We start from the raw sequence: 24,772 nt of genomic DNA on the forward strand, positions 1-24,772 counted from the left end.
AGATTTTTAATGAAACTCAAAAGATTCTCTGATTGCGTAAACAATTGAAAGAACTACAAACTATTATTCAAGATGATACATATAGTATATATATATATATATATATATATTCTTTGAACTTGCTCTCATTTAGGAGTGTCAGAAATTGGTTACAACCCTGCACCCTGGAGCTGGGTGGTATTCAGCAACTTGCACTTGGACAACTCAACAGGATGGATACTTGCTGACACAAGATGTTAAACTCAGAAACTCCACTTGAATTTAAATTAAAGGACCACTTCCCTGAGCTGTCCATAGCAGTGGATTTGTGCCTAGAAAGTGGACGGCTTAAATCTGTGAACCACATGGGAAAATTGGTTTGGCAAAATAAAATAAAAAAGGTTTTTCTAGGACACCTCACAGGAACTGTGTGCTTTCCAATGGTAATGGATGTAGCAGCAGGCAGCAGCTTTAATATTCAGGAATAAGAGATTAGCCTGGCTAAAGCAGATCATTTATTTATGTTATTTATTTATTTTAACAAGGATTCAAAAACATTTGAGGATTACAAATCAAATGTTTGAATAGGTGCTGGCACAGACATCAGGAGCACAATAACAAACAAGTAAACAACTAGAAATTGCAGAATTACAAAATATCAAAAATAATTCTTCATTATACAAAACATCTCAATTCTGATGTGCGTGCTGTAGTTAGACAAAAAACAATCATACTTTGCGGATGCAGATATGGGCAGCTACCAACAATTCCAAAACAAAGAAACAGGATTTTTGCCTGGTACATTATATTGGTAGACTCATAATCAGGGTTAATGGGGTCTTCATAATCGAGGTTTCCAGCCCACTCTCGTTCCTGATACATACTGTATAAGCCCCGCGCACCAGCTTGGCAGCAAAATGCCAGCCCTCACGTCGAGACAATTCTACGTCCATGGTTACGTTGTCATAGGCCTCCTGCAGAGCAAAAGAGGACAATGATTCACTTCATGGCAAAGACGGATATAAATCAAGTTCCAAGATTAGATACAAGATTGTGAAAGCAGTGTAATCTTTGCTGTCAATGTAACTTTTACAGAGCTTTATGATGTTTTGCGGTCCAATACATTTAGACTACATGATTTATGGGTCTACCTGTTCTACCTGACCTATAGGCCCCCATACCATTAACAACCACACAACACGACTGCTACTCCAACAGGGTTATACTCATGTATTTGTATGGCTCCATGTCAATAACTCGTGGAATAAACCAACCAATTTTGAGAACAAGAATGCCTTATCCTGGTTTTAGCAAGTTCAGCAACAAAGCAGTGGTGTAGTATACGCACAGCAACCCATTGTGACAAAATGGGACCCTCAATAATCTATGGTCTTAATTTTATCCAACAGGCAAAATGTGTTATATTTATTTTACAGTATGTGGCAAGCTTATAATAATCACGTAAAAAAAGGATGATAATCATATGAATGTCAACTGTGACTTACACATTTTGTTTTCATTTCAAATGGTGTGTTTAAGAAATACAAAATGAATCACCACATAACTGTTGAGTCGGCATTTTGTGTGTGCAGCGACATCATTAACATTGGTAGGTGTTGAAGATGACAGGTTTCTCTTTGTTGTAGATGCTCTGCATCTCTAATGTCTGTCTGCTGATAGCCGGCTGCAGGTACGTCTGCTCTGCATCCACCATCAAGCGAACCCCATTCTCTATACAGTATGCTGGGATAAAAAAGGATATAATTCATTTTGAATAATTTCATGTATTTATTCTATAACATAATTAAAATATTGAAATACAAAACATCCCATTATCAAATCAAGGTGATCACTGTTCCTTTCAAGAAAGAGGTTTAAAAATGCATGCACATCCAGATGATGAATACTAGGAGATGAGAATATGTAAAATATGAAATAATATAGTCTAAAAAAGGCTCCCATTAACACATTTATGCACCACCGGGTAACATGTATCTTCCTTTCTTACTAATCTGCTGGGTATACCATCATTACATTGTCTTCACTTATGTAATATAACATTTATATGTTTTTATTCATCCCTTATATTGTTGAAATGTCCTTTTTGTGTTGTTGGAGATGCCTGATGCTCTAGTCATGTCATATTCAAGATGTTCTTATTAAGCTCGAGGCACTTCAAGGTCTTTTGACTTGAGAGACAAGTGTATGACTTTGAAGTGCCCCGTGGAGCTTTGCATATATCTTTTTTATATCTGGTGTATTTTTACCATGCATTACATGTTCATATACGCTGTGACACAGTTACAACATTCATTTAGGATGCTTGGACAGGAATTAGATTGTGTGCAATAATGTGTCAATGTGTTATGATTATGGATCTATCCAACATGTATAGCCTACATTTATACAATTTGTTTTATGCATGCGATCCTGGGCAGCTGTTTAAGACAATTTGAACTGTCAGGTGAACTTGCTGGTGTGTATGTATTATTTTCTTTACGTGAAGAAAGGCTTGATGTTTCAAAACATAACCTTGTGGTAAATAAAAACATGGGAGCATTATCAAGTGTGTACATATTTTCTATCACTTTTTTCGCTCTATACATACATTGTTGAATTCCAAGTTTCGCGGCTGGAGAAAAATAAAAGTGTATCTTAACCTTGTATTCGTTATTATTCTCATATTTATGTTAAGCTGTACGGCTTTTACACAATAGCTAGCAACACATTTGTGCACATTGAAAAAGATCTGTACATATAAGTGCACTTTTATTGATAAGCAAGTTAATTGTCAGATGCTACAAAAAAAGATGTCATGGCAACAAAAGCACAGCTTGCTTTAATGATTACATTGTTGGGGCATGTTCAAACAATAAACAAGTTGACTCAATGAACATACCACCATGTGCATCAACACACAGTATTTAGGTAAACTAGCTATTACTCAGTTGATGTATTTTTGATTATTGCTTGTTCTTTGTAGTTTCTGTGAGTTTACCTTGACTAAGGTGTCCATGCGCTGCAACATCCTCTCCATTTGTTTCTCCTCCTCGTTGTTGAACTTCTGTAGCAGAGGCTCCAGCTCACCTAGCTGCACAGACAGGAGTGTGTGCACTGTGAGAGTCAAATATCACACAGCATACCACTGATTACCCTTCAGCTGTCTTATGTCCAGGGTCAGAAAATATGTTGAGGGAAACTTGCACACATTTTGTAAAAATGCTATAAAACCAGGCCGTTAATATGCTATGTGTGGAAGTTGTGTTCACAGATTTTGTGTTTTTAGTATCTTTTAAATGCAATTTTGATGCTTTAAAAAGGCTTATGCTTAGTGTATTTATATGCCCCTGTCACGATCTGTCAGCGTTTTTCTGTGTTTTATTTTGGAGTGTCACGATCTGTCTGTTTTCCTGTTTTATTGTGAAGTCTGTCTTTTGTCTGTGTTGCTTCCTGTCTCTCTGTGTTTTCCCTCCTGTCTGATTACTGATTCTCTTCACCTGGTGCCCTTGTGTTTTTCCTGCCCTGCCCTGAATAGGGTTACGGTTTTCCTGCCCTGTGTCTCGTCCTCTGATTAGTTCTGCATGTATTTAAGTTCTGGTTTTATGTTGGTGGTTGTGGGATTCTTGAGTCTTTCACAAAGGAGAGAGCGCTGGTTGTTGTTTGTGTCCCTGTGAGTTTACAAGGGAGTGAGTACTGGTGCAATGTAATCAGTAGTGATGGCAAAATGAAGCTTTGAATGAAGCATCAAACCACTTGGACAATTGTGTCGGAAATAGGTTCATTTCTCGAAGCTTCAGTTACAGCGACCTCTCCTGGCGAAGTGCAAGGCTGCAGTGGGTTTAACGTATCTTTGCCTTGAAAAATATTCGATGCACACACACACTAAGACTGAATATCATGTTCTATTTGCAATTAAAGATTGATAATTGTGTGTATTGGGTTATTGAGAAGAGACTAGAGAGTGCTGGAAAAAATTTTGGGGCGGAGAGGGCCTTTTATCAGTTATTAAAGTATTAAAGTTGAAAAGCAATGATTAAAAGTTCATCCATTCCGGGCTTTGAACCAGCTGCGCGGAAGACATCTCCGCAATCGGGCCGCCGGCTCTACCCACTGGGCTAATTGTTTTTATATTACTCATAATTGTCTTTTTGTTCACAACTTCTCCACATTTCGAAGTGTTTCACGAGCCAGAACGACCTATTTTTCTTCCTTGCTTGCCCTATAATGATTGTGAGTGAAACTTCTTTGCAACAATGCAGAGCCAAGGCTCAGGAAAGGATGGAAGCTGGAGCGGCTTTAGTCAAACACTGTTATTTATTGAGAGTAGAATACGGCCGGAGAGATCACAAAGTATATCACACTTTCATGTGAGCCACCTAGCAACACTCTAAAGACAAAGGGTAGAAACACAGATAGATATATCCTTAAAGGAGGGTCCTAAAAAGCCCGCCTTTCCTATCTTAATCATTACCAGACATTGGAACAAAGACCCGTTGTGCCAAACTTCTCACCCAGAGGAAGGCAGAGGACCTCTTGACCTGTGTCCTTCTCACATTACAGGCAGGAGCATATGCGACTTAACGAAAAGCATATGTTTGTAAATTAACAGTTTCTCAGAATAGCTGAGAAACTCAAGACACAAAGAGATCGGATTAAAATATTCTCTGACAGTTTCATTCTTTTTATCAATCTATGACAGTGCTTCTCAAAGTGTGATCCGCGGACCACTGGTGGTCCGTGAGCGCCCCCTAGTGGTCCGTGAGTATATTGGTACAATTTCACATTTTAAATAAATTCATAAATTAAAGTTTTACGCACTCACACATGTTGCCACTTGTTTGTACCATTTTCAGGCGATTTGTAATCTGTTCTAGAAAAACGATGTGATTTTGGATATTTGTGGGGTTAGGTGGTCCGCGAGTGTTTTTTTATTGGTTAAGTGGTCCTTGGTATGAAAAAGTTTGAGAAACACTGATCTATGATAACCAATTAAACATTAGTCTAAGAATATTTCAGTCAATACTTAAATCAATAAGCATCTTCAGAGTTGTGTGGGCTCACATACATCAATTACATCAAAAAGTAAAACAAGATTGAAAACACTTCAATCACCATGATTGAACACAGTCAATCATAATAGAAAAATCATCTCTCTTCAGTGTTTGGCATCATTTGTCAAAAGCACAATAATGAACACACATGAAATACAAAAATATAATAGCAAAATATATGTTTCAAAAATAAGATCTTTTATAATTTATCACTCAGTTAATCTCATTCATCAAACACAAATTCAAAATCAGCTTACATCTCAAAGATTTACTTTAAGGCAATGACTTATTAAAACACAATTAGAATTTAGGATTATAAGAAATCCAATTGAGGTATAAAATCAGAATCATGAGAGATCCAGCTAAAATTCCCAGTTAAGGTATAAATTCACAGTGATGAATCGATCAATCTGTAATCTGTAAAGTTACAGTGTCCTCAATCTTTAACATTACTTTACGTTTACTTCATTACGCTTTATTCAAGAGTAAGGCACTTAGTAGTACATATATTTCATTCAAATACATTTGTTCAAAATCTGAAAAGGAAGAATCAGACATTTATTGTATAACAACCTGAAAAGGAAAAATCAAAACATGTGTTCTTTATTCTGAGTGTCAAATCAAAACATCTGTTCTTTATTCTGAGTGTCAACTGTAATCAATTTGTCAATCGCTGAATGGGGGTACCCATCGTGCAGAAACCGCGATGGAGACCCATGGATCTTGAAGCTCTGCGTCATACATCAACATTGTGTCATCTACAGTTGAATACCCCACTAGCCTCTGTGGGGCCTGGAGGGCGGTCTTGGCAACCCTGCGTATGGCTAATTTAACTACAGTGATCAAACAGATCACTAAGATTAACACAACCAAGATAAACACTGAAACAGTAACAACAAATGTAACCAACCCCGCTCCCCAGGATCCAAAGGTTCCACTTAAATCCCCAAATGTAAACCCATGAGTTTCATGCAATTATTTTATTCCCCTGGCAGTATCATGAGCCATGTCCATAACTTCAGGTGTAGCATCAGAGATGAAAAAACAACACTCAGATCCAATCACCTTGCATGTGCCCCCCTGAGCAGCTAGGAGAAGATCCAGTGCCATACGATTCTGTAGTGCTACTGTCCTAACTTCCTGCAATTATTTGTGTTCAGCTAACATCGCTGTGTTAGATACATTTAGGTGGTGTTCCACTACTTTGGACAGTGTCACAATTTCCTGCTGAGTAACATAAATACCGTACCAAGGCAAAAATAGGCTAGCTATCTGTTGTCCTTGTGTAATGGACCTGCTGTTCCTGTGTAGAGAGGGAAGTATCGCTGCAATCTCATTAGCCTCTACTTTACGGATTAAAGGGATTAGGTAGGCTAGATAACAGGTGCCATAAAAAATGTCATAGGGCACACAGCCATACGCTCGGTCCCCACAAACTAAATAAACTCTCTGTGGGAGGGTAATTCTGTCTAATTTTACCCTCACTATGGTATTACAGTCGCTGTGTCCCACATCAGGAGAGGTGTGAGATCCTACTTCATTCTGGAAACAGATGGACACATTCTTCCATTCATGCACCACAATTGGGGGAACATATACTGAACAGTCACGTGTAGGGGGCTTGCCTAAGGGTATTGGCTGCGTACAGTCATGTATTTTAACCTCAACGGAGTCTACTGTTCTAGAGCCAAACCAGGGCACAACTGTTACCAAAGCTTCAACCAACAAAGATGGTGTGTGTGGTTGCAATGTACATGTTGGACTTGTAAAGTTAGCCGAACAATTAGTCTGGGCTAGAGCTAACTGGAATCTGTATTCAAAAGCTAGGTTAACGTATTTCTTCACATATATTAGTTTTAAAAACATCAACCGTTTGAAACCGTCAGGCAGGTAATTTTTATTTACTGTATCAACAATGAGAGAGACTAAGCCCTTGTACTGTAAAGGTTGCTCAGAGTCTATGGGGTAGGAAGGAGTGTAACAATCCTCAGCCTCATCGCTAATTCTGGATGCTATGTCATTCCAGCTCACTAGACCGTAGTCATCTTTCGTGAAAGGAATTGGGCTAAACATGGGAGAATGCATGGATTCTGGCATATTTTGGCACAGCCAACAGTTGCTAACATTGCGTTCATGCGCGTAGTCTAACATTAAACTTACTGCAGAATTAGTTTTAGTTCGTTTAAAAGGAGTGATTAAGGCATTTTTTGAAGAATCTACATCACCTCCTGATTGTTTAAGTGGAGTGGATAGAAAATCAGTTTTGCTATCTGGTCCAGTAAATGTGCATGCAGTGACACCTGAATTGGGAGCCTTGTAATCTGGTTTCCTCGTTGTACATTTTACCTCATTCCTTATCAGTGTCTTTAACTGTTCTATAGTGCTACACCACAGTTCTGGGGGCATTTCTTCAATGGTGTTGAGAGCCATTCTTACCACCTCTGATGAGACCCCAAACCGCTGGTACTGGTTCTTTGGATACGTCACCCACGTCGGGTAACTGTCACCGCTGATTGAAGGCAGTAGCACAGGAAACACAATAACACAGTTGGATGAGTCACTAGGGGTGTAACGGTACACGTACCCGTACCGAAATTATTCGGTACGGGCCCTTCGGTTCGGTACACGTGTGTACCGAAGTGTACCGAACGAATATAACGTTAAACGTAAAAAAATTGAGAACGTGAACAACTTCTTGGAAGTAATCTCAGGTGCTGCGTCGCAGCATTCAGAAAAATTTGCTCACATTGGGTTCAACGCGTCATAGAGCGAGCAAGTCATTTCATTGGACGAGAGGCATACTATGAGAGCTGGTCAGAGGGATGCGTTCAAATTTAGTCAGTAATTTGAGGAACTTTCGAAAATTAATGGCGAACGCAGATAAAGTTGAGCTCGAAAATCCTCCAGCATCATTGAAGTCTCCGGTTTGGGAACATTTTGGTTTCGCAGTTACGTTCAAGGATGACGGACAAAGACAGGTGGACCGAACCAAAGCTGTTTGTCGGCATTGTTCAACTAAAATTGGTTACGTGGCTGGCAATACATCAAACTTGCACTCTTGAAAAGGCATCACCCGAACGTGAATATCACCGGTACCAAAAGAAAAATGACTGAAGTGCAAACCCAACTCCCGCTAGCATTTAAGCCTCCACCAATCGCAAAAAGTTCAGACCTAGCCAAAGCTATTACAAACGCCAAATATCCTTATGTTGCCATGTTAGCAAAGCGCTACCTGGCTGTTTCTGCTACCTCTGTCCCTAGAGAGGGTGTTCTCCACAGCAGGAGACATTGTTAGTGCCAGCAGATCTGCCCTTTCGGCAAGCAATAGGCGCATTCACACCGCGGTACTTTTCCCACAAAGGTTCATGCGATCTTAGTTCATGAGAACCTTTTTACCCCCTCGAAAGTCCCTGCTAGAGAGCAGGGACTTTCGAGTGGCTCTTTTGTGAGAAAAGAGCTATATTTCTGATTGGCTGGGCGGATTACAAACCACGCCCCGTAAAACTCCCAAAAAGTTTTGTGAAGCCGCCATTTTATTATCCTTGCATTAGCATTATTAGCATTAGCATTAGCCCAGCGCAGAAACGCAGAGAGACTAATTTATGGCAACACAAAATAAAACATGGGAGCGGTGGAGATGAGGAGGTGTCGGCGTTCTGGCGATTTACTCGGAAGGCTTCAGAAGCCAGTCCCCAACTCCGGGGACTTCCGGCCGGGGACTTTGGGTGGCAGTATACGCCGTGAACTGGTTTGCGGCCTGCCAGTAAACCCAAAGCAGAAGAAGAAGAAGTGACGTCAGCGCCTTAATTTGCCTAATCCTCCCCCAGGGATTTATTCCGGTGTGAACGCGATCTGTATTTAGTTCATGAGAACTAAAGAGTTCTCATGAACTAAGTTCTCATGAACCTTTGTGGGAAAAGTACTGCGGTGTGAATGCGCCTAAGGTGGACAAGTTCATCTTTCTTTAAAAAAAACATGAAAATACAATGACAAGCAAGTCATAATGTCAAACTGGCTGCTTAGGTAATGTACAGTACAGTTCAAATACAGATGATTTCAGTTAATCGAAATGCTGCACCTTAATGTTTATTTTATTATATTTTGTATTTATTTGAGTGAATACATTATCCACAGTTTAATAATAATAAAAAAAAATATATATATATGTTTTGTTTTGTGAAAAAAAATTCTGCTGTACCGAAAACGTACCGAACCGAACCGTGACCAAAAAACCGAGGTACGTACCGAACCGAAATGTTTGTGAACCGTTACACCCCTATGAGTCACATATTGAAGTTGGGCAGTTAAAAGAAATAGTCTCTGATTCATGATCAGGGAGGGAGACAATCCTCCTTATTTTCCCTCCTTGTGTCTCTCGCACCATACTGAATGTCTGTGTGGTGATCGGATACAACCTGTCCTTGTCGCTAGGCACTGATTTGCCCGTTGGTGTTGTTTTGCCCTCAGGGTCTGGGCCCTGAGTGGTCAAGTCGTCTGCGCTCTTAGGTAAGAGCACCTTATTTTCTCCCTCAGAGGGGCGAGAGCCCTCGCCACCTGTCGTTGGGATTTTCACAGCTTCATCTAGCAGGGCGTCCTTGGCCAGGTATAGTAAACCCAGAATGACGATGATGATGACTGCCTTCACACGCCAGCATCCGGTAGAGGAGAAAGACGACATCTGGAGGCGTGAATCCACTTCTTCTTCTTGTCTGCTGGCATATCATGCATCTATCTACAAGAGTCTGTGTAGCTAGTGTGATGCCTGGAGCAAACCATTGTGACTTTATAATCCCATTCATCCCTCCTTTTCCTACATGTGATTTGCCATGTGCAACATGTGCCAAAACATGGAGGAACGAACGGGGACAAACCATCCGTCCGTCTGGGTGGAGCCACAAGCTGGACTCAGCGTCAAGTGTACAACCTCGTCTTAGCCATACATCTTTCTCCCTAACATCAGCGCGGGCTTGCATGTCCGCGACATCATTAAAGGAAGGCAAACAAATGGGTTCTGCGGGTTGTGTTGAGGGGCATTGGAGCACCATAGAAGAGCAGGAAACTGCTGCTTGTTTAGCCGCGGTGTCGGCTAACGCATTTCCATGTGAAATAGGATCATCAGAATTTGTGTGAGCAGCACATTTAACTACTGCTAGCTGTGCAGGGAGCATGATAGCGTCTAATAGCTCAGTTACTAACGCATGATGTTGAATAGGCTTACCAGCCGATGTTAAGAAACCGCGCATTTTCCACAAGACACCAAAATCATGGCACACACCAAATGCATACCTGTAGTCTGTGAAAATGGTTGCAACTTTACCTTTAGCCAAAATACACGCCCTAAGCAGAGCATACAACTCTGCAGCCTGAGCTGACGTGCCATTTGGCAAGGCCCGGCTTTCTAAGACTTCCCAGTCGTTCACAACAGCATAGCCTGCTAAGTGTACTGTGTCAGACGGCCTGCTCGCAGACCCGTCTGTGTATAGAATCATATCTGAATTAGGGATAGGAGTTTGCAACATATCAGCTCTGGGGGAGGAAGACATGTCAATCGTTGTGACGCAGTCATGTGTTATTTCAAAATCCGGAATTGGCACCAGCGTAGCTGGGTTTAGGGGGGGGGAGCGTTTAAGAGTGATGTGTGGGCTTGAAAGAATTACCGCTTCATAACCAGATCGCCTTGCTGCCGTCATATGCTGAGTAGCAGAGGTGTTCAGAATATGCAAAACTGCATGTGGGACATGTACTACACAGTCACTGGCCAGTACAATGGGAGAGGATTGTTTGACAACTATTGCAACTGCGGCTACTGCACGCAGGCATGAAGGCATACCAAGTACCACAGGGGAGAGTCGAGATGAGTAGTATGCAACAGGCCGGAAATTAGAGCCATGCTTCTGTACCAAGATGCCCGTTGCAAAGCCCCCCTTCTCATGGACGTGTAGATGAAAAGGTTGATGGTAATCAGGGAGCCCCAGGGCAGGAGCCGATGTGAGGGCCTGCTTTAAGTCCTGAAAAGCTCTGTGCATGTCCTCAGACCATTGAACAATGTTAAGGGCGGCCTGCAGAGTGGCAGCACGCAGGACGGAGTCCATGGCAGCGTACTCGTATATCCAATGTCTGCAGTAGTTTGCCATGCCCAAGAAATAAAGCATTTCCTTCTTTGTGTGAGGTGGTGCCACTTTGTTCAAAAGGCAAATCCTTGCTGGCGAGAGGAGGCGGTGTCCATCCCTCAGAATGTGACCCAGATACGTGACCTCAGTCTGGCAGTACTGCAACTTAGCCAGGGATGCTCTGTGCCCGCATTCAGAAAGTCTTTTCATGAGCAGAATGGAGTCGATGTGACAGGCATCCATGTTGGGGGAAGCTAACAACAGGTCATCTGCGTACTGAAGCAAGGTACTACCTCCTGTAAGGACCAAAGTGTCCAGATCTCTCTTAACAGCTGCTGCGTACACAGTAGGCGATTCAACAAACCCCTGTGGGAGGCGCGTGTATGTGATTTGTTTACGTTTAAAAGTAAATGCAAACAGATACTGGCTGTCTGGATGCAGAGGAACAGAGAAAAACGCTGAACATAAGTCAATCACTGTGTAGTACTTAGAGTCTGGGGGCAGAGAAGCAAGGATCGAATTAGTATCAGGCACTATAGGAGCTGTCGGAATGACAATAGCGTTAATAGCTTGCAAATCTTGGAGAAAACGCCACTCATCAGGGCGATTGTGCTTAGGTATGGGTAGAATTGGAGTATTACACGGACTGGTCGTGTAGATTAATATGCCCTGATCGAGCAGAGATTGGATGACTCCTTCAATTCCCAAAATGGCTCTATGGGGTAAATTGTACTGTCTGATAGCTGGCAATCTGGCATTGGCTTTAAGTGTCACTCTGTGTGGAGGGGCTGAACTAACAAATCCCACATGATTCTTGTGCTTGGCCCATAATGTGGCTGGAACCTCAGAGAAGTCCGAAGGGGGTCCATATTCTGTGAGAGGAAGTGGTTGTAAGTGGAGGAATGTGCTTTGGGGGAGAGAAATGGGCTCAGAGAGACGCAGCATCAGTGGCGACTGGTCATTAGGGGCAGGTGGGGCACAGCCCCACCTAGTGTCAGCAGAAAGTATTAAAAGTAAGGATTACAAAAAAATGCAAAGAATAAATTAAAAAATATATAAAATATATTTTAAGATCATGTTTATTCATCTGATTCGTCTGTACATTGCTGTTTTAGTCTGTGTTCTTCTAATTAGTGTCTACAGTGTGTGCCTATTGAGCTGTTTAGAGCCATGTGGGACAAAACCCGATCCTGCCCCTCCCTCTCCCTGTTTAAGTCAATGGTGACTGTAAAAACTACACTGCGCATGCTCAGAGTATTGTCCTATTTAATGTGTGTGGCAAAAAAATAATGACCATAGGGGCATAGTACTGCCATCCCCACCATACGTCATCTCACATAATTCAGAGCTGATTGGCTGTAAGTACGTGTGCCGTGAAAAGTGTGGTGTGTGAAGAGGAGGAGAGAGAGCTGCAGTGAGGCGTCCTAAAACCCGGAAATAAACTGCGCATGGCTTCCCTCCACAAAAAAGCAATGATATTTCTCCATAGGATTTTAGAAAATAGCTCAAAATAAGATCTGTGGGAAACAAACCTGTTAGATAAATGCACGTTTTGTTCAGCCGGATAATATCCACATGTCTACCCTACTTTTATAATTTTCGAATCATAAATCTATTGATTAGATCAGATTTATGATAGACTTTTGAAACTACAAGAACATAAGGAGGACTTTTACAAAAAAGTAATAGAGATTTTTGTTCAGAAGGATAGGCAAATGGACTTCATCTTCATGTCAAGGTAAGACTGCAATTTGATTGAACATGGGATCTTACTAAGAGAGAACAATTCAATATTTAAATGATACAATTACATTTTTTGGGTATCCTTTTGTTGAACTGTCTGTTTAAAATTAATTGAAGCATCAGACAAAAAAAGCTTTTGAAAATAATATGATATTTTGATTTAGGTCAAAATATAATATTTGTAAACCTGAAGAGTCAGAGCCTCACCAGCCATGAACCTCACTGCAGAAGCTTATATATAGACATCTAAGTTTTTTGTGCCCCACCACTTTTGTACATATAAAAACGCCACTGCGCAGCATGTAATGCTCCTCTCCAAGGCTGATTAGATTAGGTGTGTGTGTGTGAGGGAGAGAAGCTGTTGCAGCTCCCAGCCGAGCATGGCAGTGGGCTGCCATAGCCCCCACCTCCTTAGGACTACTGCCTGGAGTGACAGCTAGTGTGACGTGAGGGGTAGTTTTTACAGCTAGAAGAGGCTGCTGTGGGGGTGTGAGCCTAAGAGGCAACGCACATCCTTGTGGTCCTAAAAATAAAAACTGCTCGCATTCCAACTGATCTGAGCTGTTGCAAAAAACTCTTACTGATAGTGCATAGTCATCTGACGGGTTAAAAGCAGCTGTGCAGTGACAATTCAACACAGGCCGCATAAGAGACATGAAGGAAGCACACACAGGGGAAATGCTAGCAATTTTCTGAATCCCTATTGTGGAGAAAACAGAAATCATGTTGAAATCTGACAATGACCAACAATAAAGGTTGTCTTGAGATGATTGAATGAATTGGACAGCTTGATAGACTTTGCTGTCAGGAATAGTCAAAAACAATCCATCTGGAGTGCAATGTATTGTTGCCTGTAACTTACAAAGTAAGTCTCTGCCCATTAGATTAATAGGACTTCCATCTGAAATAATGAAAGAGTGTTGCACATTTGACCCATCGATTGAAACATTAGTACTCTCTGAAATGGGCTCGGATCTAGGAATGCCAGAAACGCCCATTGTTGTAACAAAATCATTAGTTGCTTCACACACTTTCTCCTTAGTACGTACTGCAGACAATGTGGCTCCACTGTCAATCAAAAATATCTACAGCCGTACCACTAAAATCAACGGGCATAATCGGATCTTCACGCGGGTTATTGGAAAGGCGAATTGTTGCTGCTTGAATGGGGAAATGCTGTGAATCTGATCCTATTTCTCCATGGTACCCCTATCTTCTATTAAATCCACTTTGCTGACCGTTTTGCCCATGTTGAGCCTGTCTGTCATAGTGTGGGGGCGGCAATAATGCGGGATGCCGGGGGGACTGGGGGAGAGCAGGCAAGGATTGTGTGTTCTGCTGAGCTCCCCACCTCTTTTCGCACTGCCCCGCCCAGTGGTCCGTTGCACCGCAAACATGACATGGCATCAACTTTTTGGAATTTTTGTTCTGCTGCTGTCTGCTCTTGTCTTGATAACCCTGTGATCTTCCCTGATTTTGATACTGCTGTGTGCGGTTTTGTCCCTGAAACTGCTGGGAGTTATCCGCACCCTGATAAGCCTGTGTAACACATGTCATCATTGTGGTTTCAAAATAAATCATTTTCCACTGTCGTTTCCAGGCTTGAAGCCAAGGGTGCAGTCAATAAAAATGAAAAGGAAAAACAATAAAAACAATAAACAGTCTGTCGTCTGCCCCTCTTTTGAGAGCGGCTACGGCCTCTCTCAAAAGGCGGACAATAGGCGGGATTGTGAAGGCACCACCGCCACGCGCATGCGCAGCGTCGGCCGGGGTTGTCAACCTGGGGTACCATCGTGTTCAGACACTAGAGGGCCCCATAACACAACAAATAGAGACACTGAGGGCAGACGACAGAGCTGTGACATCTCCGCTCGCTTTGAGAAGCGAAAAGTGGAGGATGCTCACAGATTCTGCTTGGGTTTTCAAGACAGTAACACGGGGCTACAGGCTCCAATTCGCTGTCACCCCCCCTCACTTCTCGGGAATTCTGTATTCACAGGCCCGGGGAGAGTCGGCCCATATTCTAGAGCAAGAGATTTTCTCGCTACTAGAAAAGAAGGCTATATCGATAATACCCGCCGAACAGAGTCAGAGCGGCTTTTATTCCAAATATTTCCTCGTTCCCAAACGGGGAGGGAACGGAATTCGGCCTATAATAGATTTGAAAGCTCTGAACAAATATCTCAAAAGATACAAATTCAGAATGCTCACTCACACATCGCTGTTGCGTCTCGTGCGCCAAAACGACTGGTTCACATCAGTCGACCTGAAAGATGCGTATTTCCACATCCCAGTATATTACCCACACAGGAAATATCTGAGGTTCGCCTTTCAGGGTGTCTGTTACGAGTACAGGGTCTGTCTCTCAGCCCGCGAGTGTTTGTACGGTGTACGGAAGCCGCGATAGCCCCATTAAGACAACAGGGTATTCGCCTGGCAACTTATCTGGACGATTGGCTCCTTCTCGCACAGTCGGAGCAAGAGGCTATTACGCAGACGAATGTCCTCGTAAAACACCTGCTCGACCTGGGTTTTGTAATAAACACAGAAAAGAGCGTTGTCTCCAGCCCAGACTGTACTCTTCCTGGGCCTACGCCTGAATTCGGAGCCCTTTACAGCCCGCTTGTGAGCAGAGAGAGTGAAAGCCTTCAGGGCTTGCCTCGCTCATTTTCCAGCCACGCAAATATGTTCTCTTCAGGTCATGTCTGCGGTTGCTGGGGCTCATGGCGTCAGCCATTCTGGTGGTACGACTGGGACGCTTACACATGAGGGAGTTTCAGCGCTGGGTAGCTGCCCTCAGATTGGACCCCGCGCGTCATGGCGCGCGGAGAGTGATGGTCACTATGAAATGCGTAATGGCTCTGCGCCACTGGCTACACCCGACTTTTCTAGTACGGGGCGTGCCTATGGGTGCTGTCCTATCGCGGAAGGTGGTCACCACAGACGCATGTCTGACGGGCTGGGGGGGTATATACGAAGGTCGACCTGTGAGGGGTCTCTGGAGCAGAGACCTCCAACTTGTCACACATAAATTATCTGGAGCTTTTAGCGGTGTTCCTCACCCTGAAACGCTTTCTGCCTTTTCTCAGAGGACATCATGTCCTCGTGAGGACAGACAACACAACCACAATATCGTATATAAACCGCCAAGGGGGTTTGCGTTCTCTCCAGTTACACATGCTGGCACGCAAACTGATCTTATGGAGCTGCGGACGTACCAGGAGTGATGAACCTCGGGGCGGATCTGCTGTCCAGAGGTGCACCACTATATGCAGACTGGACTCTACATCCAATGATTGTGAGTCAGCTGTGGGTGCGTTACGGCCGAGCCACGGTAGATCTGTTCGCATCAAAAGAAAATGCTCAATGTCAGCTGTTCTTTTCAATGCGCGATTTAAACGCACCGTTAGGCGTGGAAGCGCTCGCGCACGTTTGGCCTCCGGTCCTTCTGTACGCGTTCCCACCCCTGGCTCTGATATCCCCAACTCTAGCCAGAGTGAGAGAACAACGCCACACACTTATCCTGATAGCTCCGCACTGGCCTGCAATGTACTGGCTGGCGGAGATATATCAGCTGCTGTGCGGGCAGACGTGGCAGCTCCCACTACGCAGGGACATACTGTCTCAGGCGGGGGGGGGGGGGGGGGGCGATCATTCACCCACACCCAGAGCGCTTGGCACTATGGGCCTGGCCCGTGAGTGGTACAATCTGAATACAGTGGGGCTCCCTCAGAAGGTGATAAACACTATTCAGAGTGCAAGAGCTTCCTCCACCAGGTCTCTCTATGACTGCAAGTGGAGGGTGTTTGAGGAGTGGTGCCTTCAAAAAGGACACATCTCTTTTCAATGTCCTGTCGGGGTGATTTTATCATTTCTACAGGACTTAATTGATAAACACAGAGCTTTCTCTACGATTAAAGTGTACCTGGCTGCTATTGCTGCATGCCATGTGGGCTTTGAGGGAAAGACGGCTAGCCAACACCCTTTGGTCTGCCGTTTTATGAAAGGGGCTCGCAGGCTCCTCCCTGTTTCCAGGTCACTGGTGCCATTATGGGACTTGGCAGTGGTTTTAGATGGGCTCACTCGACCTCCATTTGAACCCCTGGAAGAAGCTGACATGAAACACCTGTCACTGAAGACAGTGCTTTTACTGGCTCTGGCATCTGCCAAGCGAGTCAGTGACATTCATGCGCTCTCTGTACATCCTTCATGCACTCAGTTTGCCCCGGGGCAAACAAGAGTGTTTCTGAAGCCCAACCCTGCCTTTATACCTAAGGTGGTTGGCTCATGTACCCCCATTGACATTGTGGCATTTCCTCCGCCGCTGTGTTCCTCTGAGGAACAGCGGCCGAATTTTCTGTGTCCAGTTCGTGCTTTACGCATCTATATGGACAGGTCAAAAGAGTTTCGTTGTAATGACCAACTCTTTGTATCCTGGGCTAACCCTCAGAAGGGCAAGCCCGTTACCAGGCAACGGCTCTCCCACTGGATTGTGGAAGCGATTGCTCTGGCTTATACGAGTCAGGGTTTGCAGGCACCAATGGGCCTGCGTGGTCATTCTACTCGTGGACTGGCTACATCCTGGGCTTTGTTCAAGGGTGTTTCCATCCAAGACATTTGTGCAGCAGCGAGCTGGTCCTCGCCACTCACTTTTGTCCGCTTTTACAGGCTAGATGTCTCTGCTCCAAGTGTGGCCCGTGCAGTGCTGGGTCCAAGCGGCAAACTGTGGGGTAGAGCCGGGAAGCCAATACGGAAGTGCCACACACTGCAGTTCATATATTGGCCGATAGGCGATGGCTGCAGAAAGGAGCAATTTCCATAGACCCCCATGTTAAAATGTCCAACTTTACAGCAGAAAAAAACATGTTTCTACCCATGGCTCCATACATTTTTATTATCGATATAGTTAGATTCCACCTTCATGATTATGGATCTGTGAGTGAATTGTTTTCTAACGCGACCCTTTTACTTATATTAGGTCTTAAAGTTTGTGCATAAATTAGGGCGTGGTCACATTGAGTGACGGCTCTGTCAAGTCCCTGCCGCTGTTAGCTTCTTGTCTCTCTGCTAGCTGCTCCGTAAAGCTAGCTACAGGGACTCTGCCTGCTCAGCTCATCCAGGAAACACAACTTGTAGCCGGCCGTGGTTGTTTGTTCTTCATGCTTATATATCGGACTATTGTGACTCGCTCTGCTATTAAAACAGACGGTGCATGAATGCGGTAAGTGAAATTCGAGTGCTTTATTTATGTGTTAATGATTTTAATCAGCTACGTAATGAATGGTAAGGCTTGGGTTAGCATGTAAGCTAGTGGTAGCTACATCGGTGCTAACGATTGTAATCGTAGCCTCCAAGTTAAAATCATAGACTGTACATATAAAGGTATACAGTGTTAAGTGGGATAATACTGTTGAACAAACGGCTTCTGTTTGAGGTTGATAAAATAAGGTTACATCCTTGTAACTTAGAGATATTTTATTATGTAGGTAGAACTGTATGCATCTAAGGTTAATTTAAATTGGCTATGCTCAAGTATGTAGACAAGCTAATGTCGAAATAGTGTATGTGAAATCAACCTCACAATAAGATGTGTGTATATTACAATTATTAATGTCATATTTCAAGATGATTACTTAGATATTACAATATGGTTGGTTGAGCTGGAGTTCATTATTGAGCTTACACGTTAACGTCACAGTCATCTGAAGAACGAACCCAAACCTTGTTGTTTTTATTAATTGCATTACCAAATGGGTATCAAATAAACAGTAAGCATTGGTAACACAACTTCCAAAGTTACAGTAAAATAAAAAGGCCCCTGACTCGGACAATACACAATCCAACATGTTCAACAGAAGAGAATCAGTTATATTGTTTGTACACATGGTACTTTACATATATATCTGTTTGTTTAAGGTGTCCAGGTGATGCAGACAGGCTGGACCAGAGAGTGAGAGACAGAACTGGACTCCTCACAGCAGTGAACTTCAGCACAGGTACAAAGACTCTTTTTTCATACTGTACAAAGAATCAAGAAAGATATTGGTTTAAATGAATGAAGTATTGACTTGAATACACTGATATACATTCCATTAAACAATACTAAATACTAGATCACCTACACATCAGTTAAGTTGAGGGTTTTTTCCATCCAAAAAGTTACATTTAGATGATAACAAGCAATATGACTGTCAGCTTTCTAATTTAATGTATTGAAGGCAAAGATATTTAACTCATAGTGAGAACTGCTACTATTTATCTCTCAATATTGTCTGTAAAAAACGTGGTAAAAGTGATTCTTTCAGTGAGACAACAGAGCAAGCTTCTACAGTTGCACTACGTTTTGATAACAGTTAAATATTATTTTGATAATAACATATATTTCAATGTTGATGAACTTCATACTTTTCATTCATAATCTGATTGTCTTTGTAGCTCATTGTTGAAATAAAAAAAAAACATTACAATTACAAAATCATTATATCTACAGCCCCTAAACACACAAACACACCGCTTTCATAAATAACACACTTGTTCTGCAATAATATGTTTTATGTTTCCTGTCATTTTTGTTAGGAAAGGACATGCCTGAAAGACACGACATTTTCTCCTTCTCTGAGGGTCAAGAAGAACATCCAAGAGGAACATTAAAAGCTGATGTTATGAGATTTTAAGACCAGTACAGGACATTCACTAAGAAACTACTTTTATTGTGAAAACACAGTCAGCTGATCGAATGCAGCTATTTTCACATCTACACTCCATCAGCTGATTATTTCTATTTGCCTCACTTTATGAGCTTCACAACATGTACCTTGTTTTGCAAAGTCACAAATAAATGGGGCCAATCTTCAGTCAGATGTGAATGTGTAATCTAACATTTTCAGTAAGAATAATGGACAAAAGGAGAGCAAATACAATTTATTGAAATGTGAACCAAAAGTTAATCAAATGTTTTAAATAAAAAGCACATATGGACAGAAGGTGTAAACCTATTAAATGTATTAAACACATTTAGTCAAATAAAGTGACCAACTAGGCCTGTGCAGTTGGTATCAGCTTTGCCCAGCATGGGCTCCTCCATCAGGCCTGGTCCTCCTCGCAGAGGAAAGACCCTCAGTCCTCTCCAAACCAACAGACAGGACGTCCATCACACGGAGGTTTCTCCCTGAAGTCTCTGCTGCTCTCTGGACACCATGCTGTCTCAATCCGTCCACACTGAATATGAGAGGGAGAAAATGAAAATAATAAATGCTTTAGACAATAAGAAACATAAAGTTGACTGTTGAGTTGCTCAGTTTTTTTAGATTGTCAATACTATTACTGTATAACTAATATCTCAGGTTAAGAGGCACATTCAAATAAAGATTGGTCTTTAAATACATTTTGTCTTTTGAATTGTTTGTCTAAAGTCAAGGATCTATAACTGGTACTTAGTTTTAATGATACAGTCTGGTTATTATGCTGTTTGGAGGAGGCCTCACAGGTAAGAGCACTAACTAGCTACCATCACATGTACCTTAGCTTGACTTAAATGTATAGTTAAGTGATATCAAAATATAAATAACTAATGTCATGCAAAATGACTATATTTACTATCCATTTAGAATTTGCTTGATTCCAGTGTTGAATTTAGCACAATTGCATACAAACGTTAAGGGGTTTTAAGATTCTGAAGTATTATGTTAAAACTCAATAACTTAGATTATTATTTATAGTTTTGCTGAATAGTTCCATGTCCGCTTACCTTAGAAACGTAAAATGCGACGGCAGCGTGCAGATGGGGAGCATGTTAGCTTAGTTTGGTAGCTTCAGCTAGCTCTGGAACTTCCAGCTCGGTGGCAGCAGGTCCCGCCTCGGCTCCGCCTCTTTGCCCTTATTTGGAGAAGGCGGGAGTTGAACTCTGACGTCACTGTCGAGCCGTTAGTGGCCGACTCCGCCTACTAAGGGCTTCACGGCAACTCTGCAGAATCTTATGGACCCTACGTCCATTTATATATACAGTCTATGGCTGGGTCCCGTGTTGAGACAGGGTTCTACCTGTTAAGTTCGGGTTGTTTTTGGTGATTTTCGAGATAAGCACGTCTAGCAATACGGGAGTTTCAATATCCCATAGTGAGACATCGAACGGAGTGTTATAAATGAGAACTATAGGTTACTTGCGTAACCCCAGTTCTCAGAGTAACATGAAGTGAGATGTCTCACCAGACGGCCCTTCTTGCTAAGGCGAAGCGAGAAGAGGTGCTTATTTTTGAATGACGCTGCGTCGTAGCGCAAGCTACTTAAAGGGTGGGTGGATTCCCTGACGTTGACGTTAAGATCACCAGCCAATCAGGATTGGCGTAATGAGATTGATGCTTCTGTTTGCATACGCGTTGAGGCACATCCCATAGTGAGACATCTCACTTCATGTTACTCTGAGAACTGGGGTTACGTAAGTAACCTATAGTTTGTTTATATCACGTAGTCTGTTCTTCTTCTCTGTTTTCCGGTTGTTGCCTGTTTTGAATGACGAATACACACTACCGCCGCCTGCTGGTAAGGAGAGTTATTGCCACTGACGCATGCGCAGTTCGTACGTGCTCGGCTGAAGTCTTTGCGGTGTGCTCCAGTCTGGTTCCAGTGCAACACATGGCCGAAACGCAGGAGAACACGCAGACGGAACAGCGTGAGCAGAGATAGACTGCGCAAAATATACAGATAGCAGGAGACAGAGGACAGCCATGGTCAGATAGGAAAACATTCAGGATCTGGATCAGTCTTATGCGACTTAGGAAACTGAACTAAAGAGAACATTGAAACTTTAGCAGTCTGCGTGATCTGCCTGCAGGGAGGGGCGGCCCGGCCCTGTGAGTAAAGTAACGAGTAGAGTATACAAGTTACTTTATGTAGAGAGTAACGAAGTAGTGTAATATATTACTTTTTTTTAAAAAGTAATATGTAATATGTAATATATTACTTTTTTTTAGTAACGACCCCATCTCTGATGACGACTTATATATTTACTTTCACTCTCATAATAACGTAACACAATCAGAGACTGGATATATCCCCCCCCCCCCTCTCTCTGGTTGAAATGGGGAATTGAAATTACGGGCCAAAAGTTGTATTTACAAGTACTATTAAAAGTAAGCAGAGGACACCAAACCAACTGAGACCCGTCTGTCCGTCGCATCTACGCACTGTACAACACACACACCTGCACACACTGTACAACACGCACCTACACACTGTACCACGCACACACCTACACACTGTACCACACACACCTACAGCTCCTAAAGCATAATCAGGCTACAACCGTTGTGTATTTTATTATGTGAAGCACTAAATGGTCTTAGAAAAATATCGACTCTTTGTTTGTAGTTATCTTCTACTAAACTAAAGCAAATAAAGAGAGTAGGCCTGTTATAGTTTGTGCTCGGGCGGCAGACACCCTATCCGTTTTTAAGAGTGCGCTTAAGACCTTCCTTTTTGATAAAGCTTATAGTTAGGGCTGATTAGATTCAGCCCCTAGTTTTGCTGATATAGGCTTAGTTTGTCGGGGGACATCTTACTTCTTCCTTCTCTCTGTCTATACCTGTGTACTCTCATGTTCCGATTAACCCAGCTTCCCCAAATGTATTTCTTTTTGGTGTCTATATACGCCGGGATCCGGAGTCATGGATGATCCTGCGCTCCTGTGTCCTGCATCGCGAGCCCTGGATCTTGAATCGTGGCTGTGGTCCTGGATCATAGGTCCTGGATGTATATACTCGTGGATTCATCTTCCTATTATACACACATGCATTTCCAAACATTTGGACTACCTATGTTGCAAATGTATTATCTTTTCAATTTACACACGGCATCTATTGCACGTCTGTCCGTCCTGGGAGAGGGATCCCTCCTCTGTTGCTCTCCCTGAGGTTTCTCCCATGTTTCCCTTTAAACTGTGGGTTTTCTTCCGAAGTTTTTCCTTGTACGATGTGAGGGTCTAAGGACAGAGGGTGTCGTATTGTCATACTGATATTTTGTACAAATTGTAAAGTCCACTGAGACAAATGTAACATTTGTGATATTGGGCTATATAAATAAACATTGATTGATTGATTGATTGATTGTTATACTCAGTGATATATATTATACACACTGCTCTGCTTTCTGCACGGACCTCACAGCTGTTCTCTCTGGAAACATCGCAACGCGATGAAAGCAGTTTCTAAAATAATATCCAGGGGATGCATGCAGAGCTGTCATTGGCTGAGATAAGTCCGGCCGTGCGTCACGCCTCCACCGTTCCCGGAAATGCATCGGCGGAGGAGCCGTGGAGGAACCATCAGTGTATCCTCGGTTATAGCTCCTCCAGAGAGCCTCCTCGACGCTCGATCCTCGGTGTGCATTTAGAGAAATGAGATGTCCTTCACAATGGCGTTCTGAAATTCATTTCCGGGTCACTACCGGAGGACCGAGGAGTCGAGGAGGGGAAATTTGAGTATTGAGAAGCCTCTACTGCTTCTATGGAATAGGAAGTCCAGGGTTGAAGCTCCGTTAGAAGCTTCAGTGTCAAACTGCCATCACTAGTAATCAGTTCTAACCATCAAAAAGGTTCCTATCTGCTCTGCTGAACCCTGACACCTGTAAAGCACTTTAAAGCCAATCCGGGGACTGTCATTTAATACAGAATTACAGAACTAAAACAGTAATAATGTAAAATGATAATGAATGTGCATAGAGCTAATTGATATGTCACTTATATTTATACATTTTATTTTAATAGCTATAAAACAACATTCTTCTTCTTCTTTTTTAAGTTGGTGACTTGATAACGGAATTTAATCCATCTGTTATGTCATTGTATATTCACTTATTACTTTAAAAAATACAATTTGTAAAAAAAAAAAACACACATTTAATACAATACCATGCAATTCATACATTAAGACACATATTATTACGATTTACCACCAACATTAAATCACAAATCAATCAATACTATTACAAAATATTGCCACTGCAAAAATCTATTTGGGTGCAATTTGATCTTTCCACTTGTTTAGCATAACATTACTTTTATTCTAAATTGCCTTTAACCTCTTAAGCTCGAAGGTCCCCCCAGTGGACCCCTCCCACAGTTTTTTTTCGAGACTATAGGCTTGTTTGAGACAAGCGAGACCTGCGCAGACCTGCGCAATTTCGATCAACGTCTTGCTCGTGCGTTGCTTGATGGTTAGTCATTTTGTCCTACTTGCTCTGGAGGCTCGCCTACATGAGACGTTGAAATCTCGCGGGACAAAGACGCCCGCAGCCTTGAGAGCGAGGCGCGGCGAGGCGGCGCAGTTCCTCTCCACGGAGAAGGGTCTAGCTGCGGCCGCGGACAGTACACGACGGTACACGATGGTACACGACACGCCCACCTGACACGACACTACGGTGGCTGAGAAGGGTCTAGCTGCGGCCGTGAAAGTTGTACTTCCAAATATGGTCAGAAGAGAGCACGCCCAACACGTGAGACGCTGACGCAAGGATATTTAAGGAGACATGGAGGTTTACAGACAACAAACAATATGGCGCACCGAGTACAGGTAATTAACGTATTGTGGTTCTAGATATAATTACATACTATTTAGGTTCTCATTTGTTTGTCGATGTGGCTGTTTAGCGCAGTGTAATTGTGTTTATTTTGCTATATATATATATATATATATAGGCGCTATATATATCTTATTATTAATACATCATTGGAACGGTACCTCCAGCATGCCTACATGACAAGCATTTTTATAATATACAGTAAACTACTGCAACTCCCTCCTGGCTGGTCTACCTGCATGTGCCATCCGACCTCTGCAACTCACCCAGAATGCAGCGGCTCGTCTGGTCTTCAACCTTCCTACATTTTCCCACACC

At 42.7% G+C, this 24,772-nt stretch overlaps 1 protein-coding gene across 1 annotated transcript in view; it reads right to left on the reverse strand.

The window, feature by feature from the left end:
- The window catches only part of prodhb (proline dehydrogenase (oxidase) 1b), a 62,374-nt gene that overhangs the window by 15,325 nt on the left and 22,277 nt on the right, over positions 1-24,772 (reverse strand). The window contains 6 exon segments of the mRNA XM_034225233.1: positions 787-861; positions 864-960; positions 1,581-1,721; positions 2,979-3,093; positions 14,295-14,319; positions 17,698-17,727. Of these exon segments, the coding sequence (XP_034081124.1) occupies positions 787-861; positions 864-960; positions 1,581-1,721; positions 2,979-3,093; positions 14,295-14,319; positions 17,698-17,727 (483 nt within the window).

This window comes from Gymnodraco acuticeps, unplaced genomic scaffold (genome assembly GCF_902827175.1).
Source record: "Gymnodraco acuticeps unplaced genomic scaffold, fGymAcu1.1, whole genome shotgun sequence".
Taxonomy (NCBI): domain Eukaryota; kingdom Metazoa; phylum Chordata; class Actinopteri; order Perciformes; family Bathydraconidae; genus Gymnodraco; species Gymnodraco acuticeps.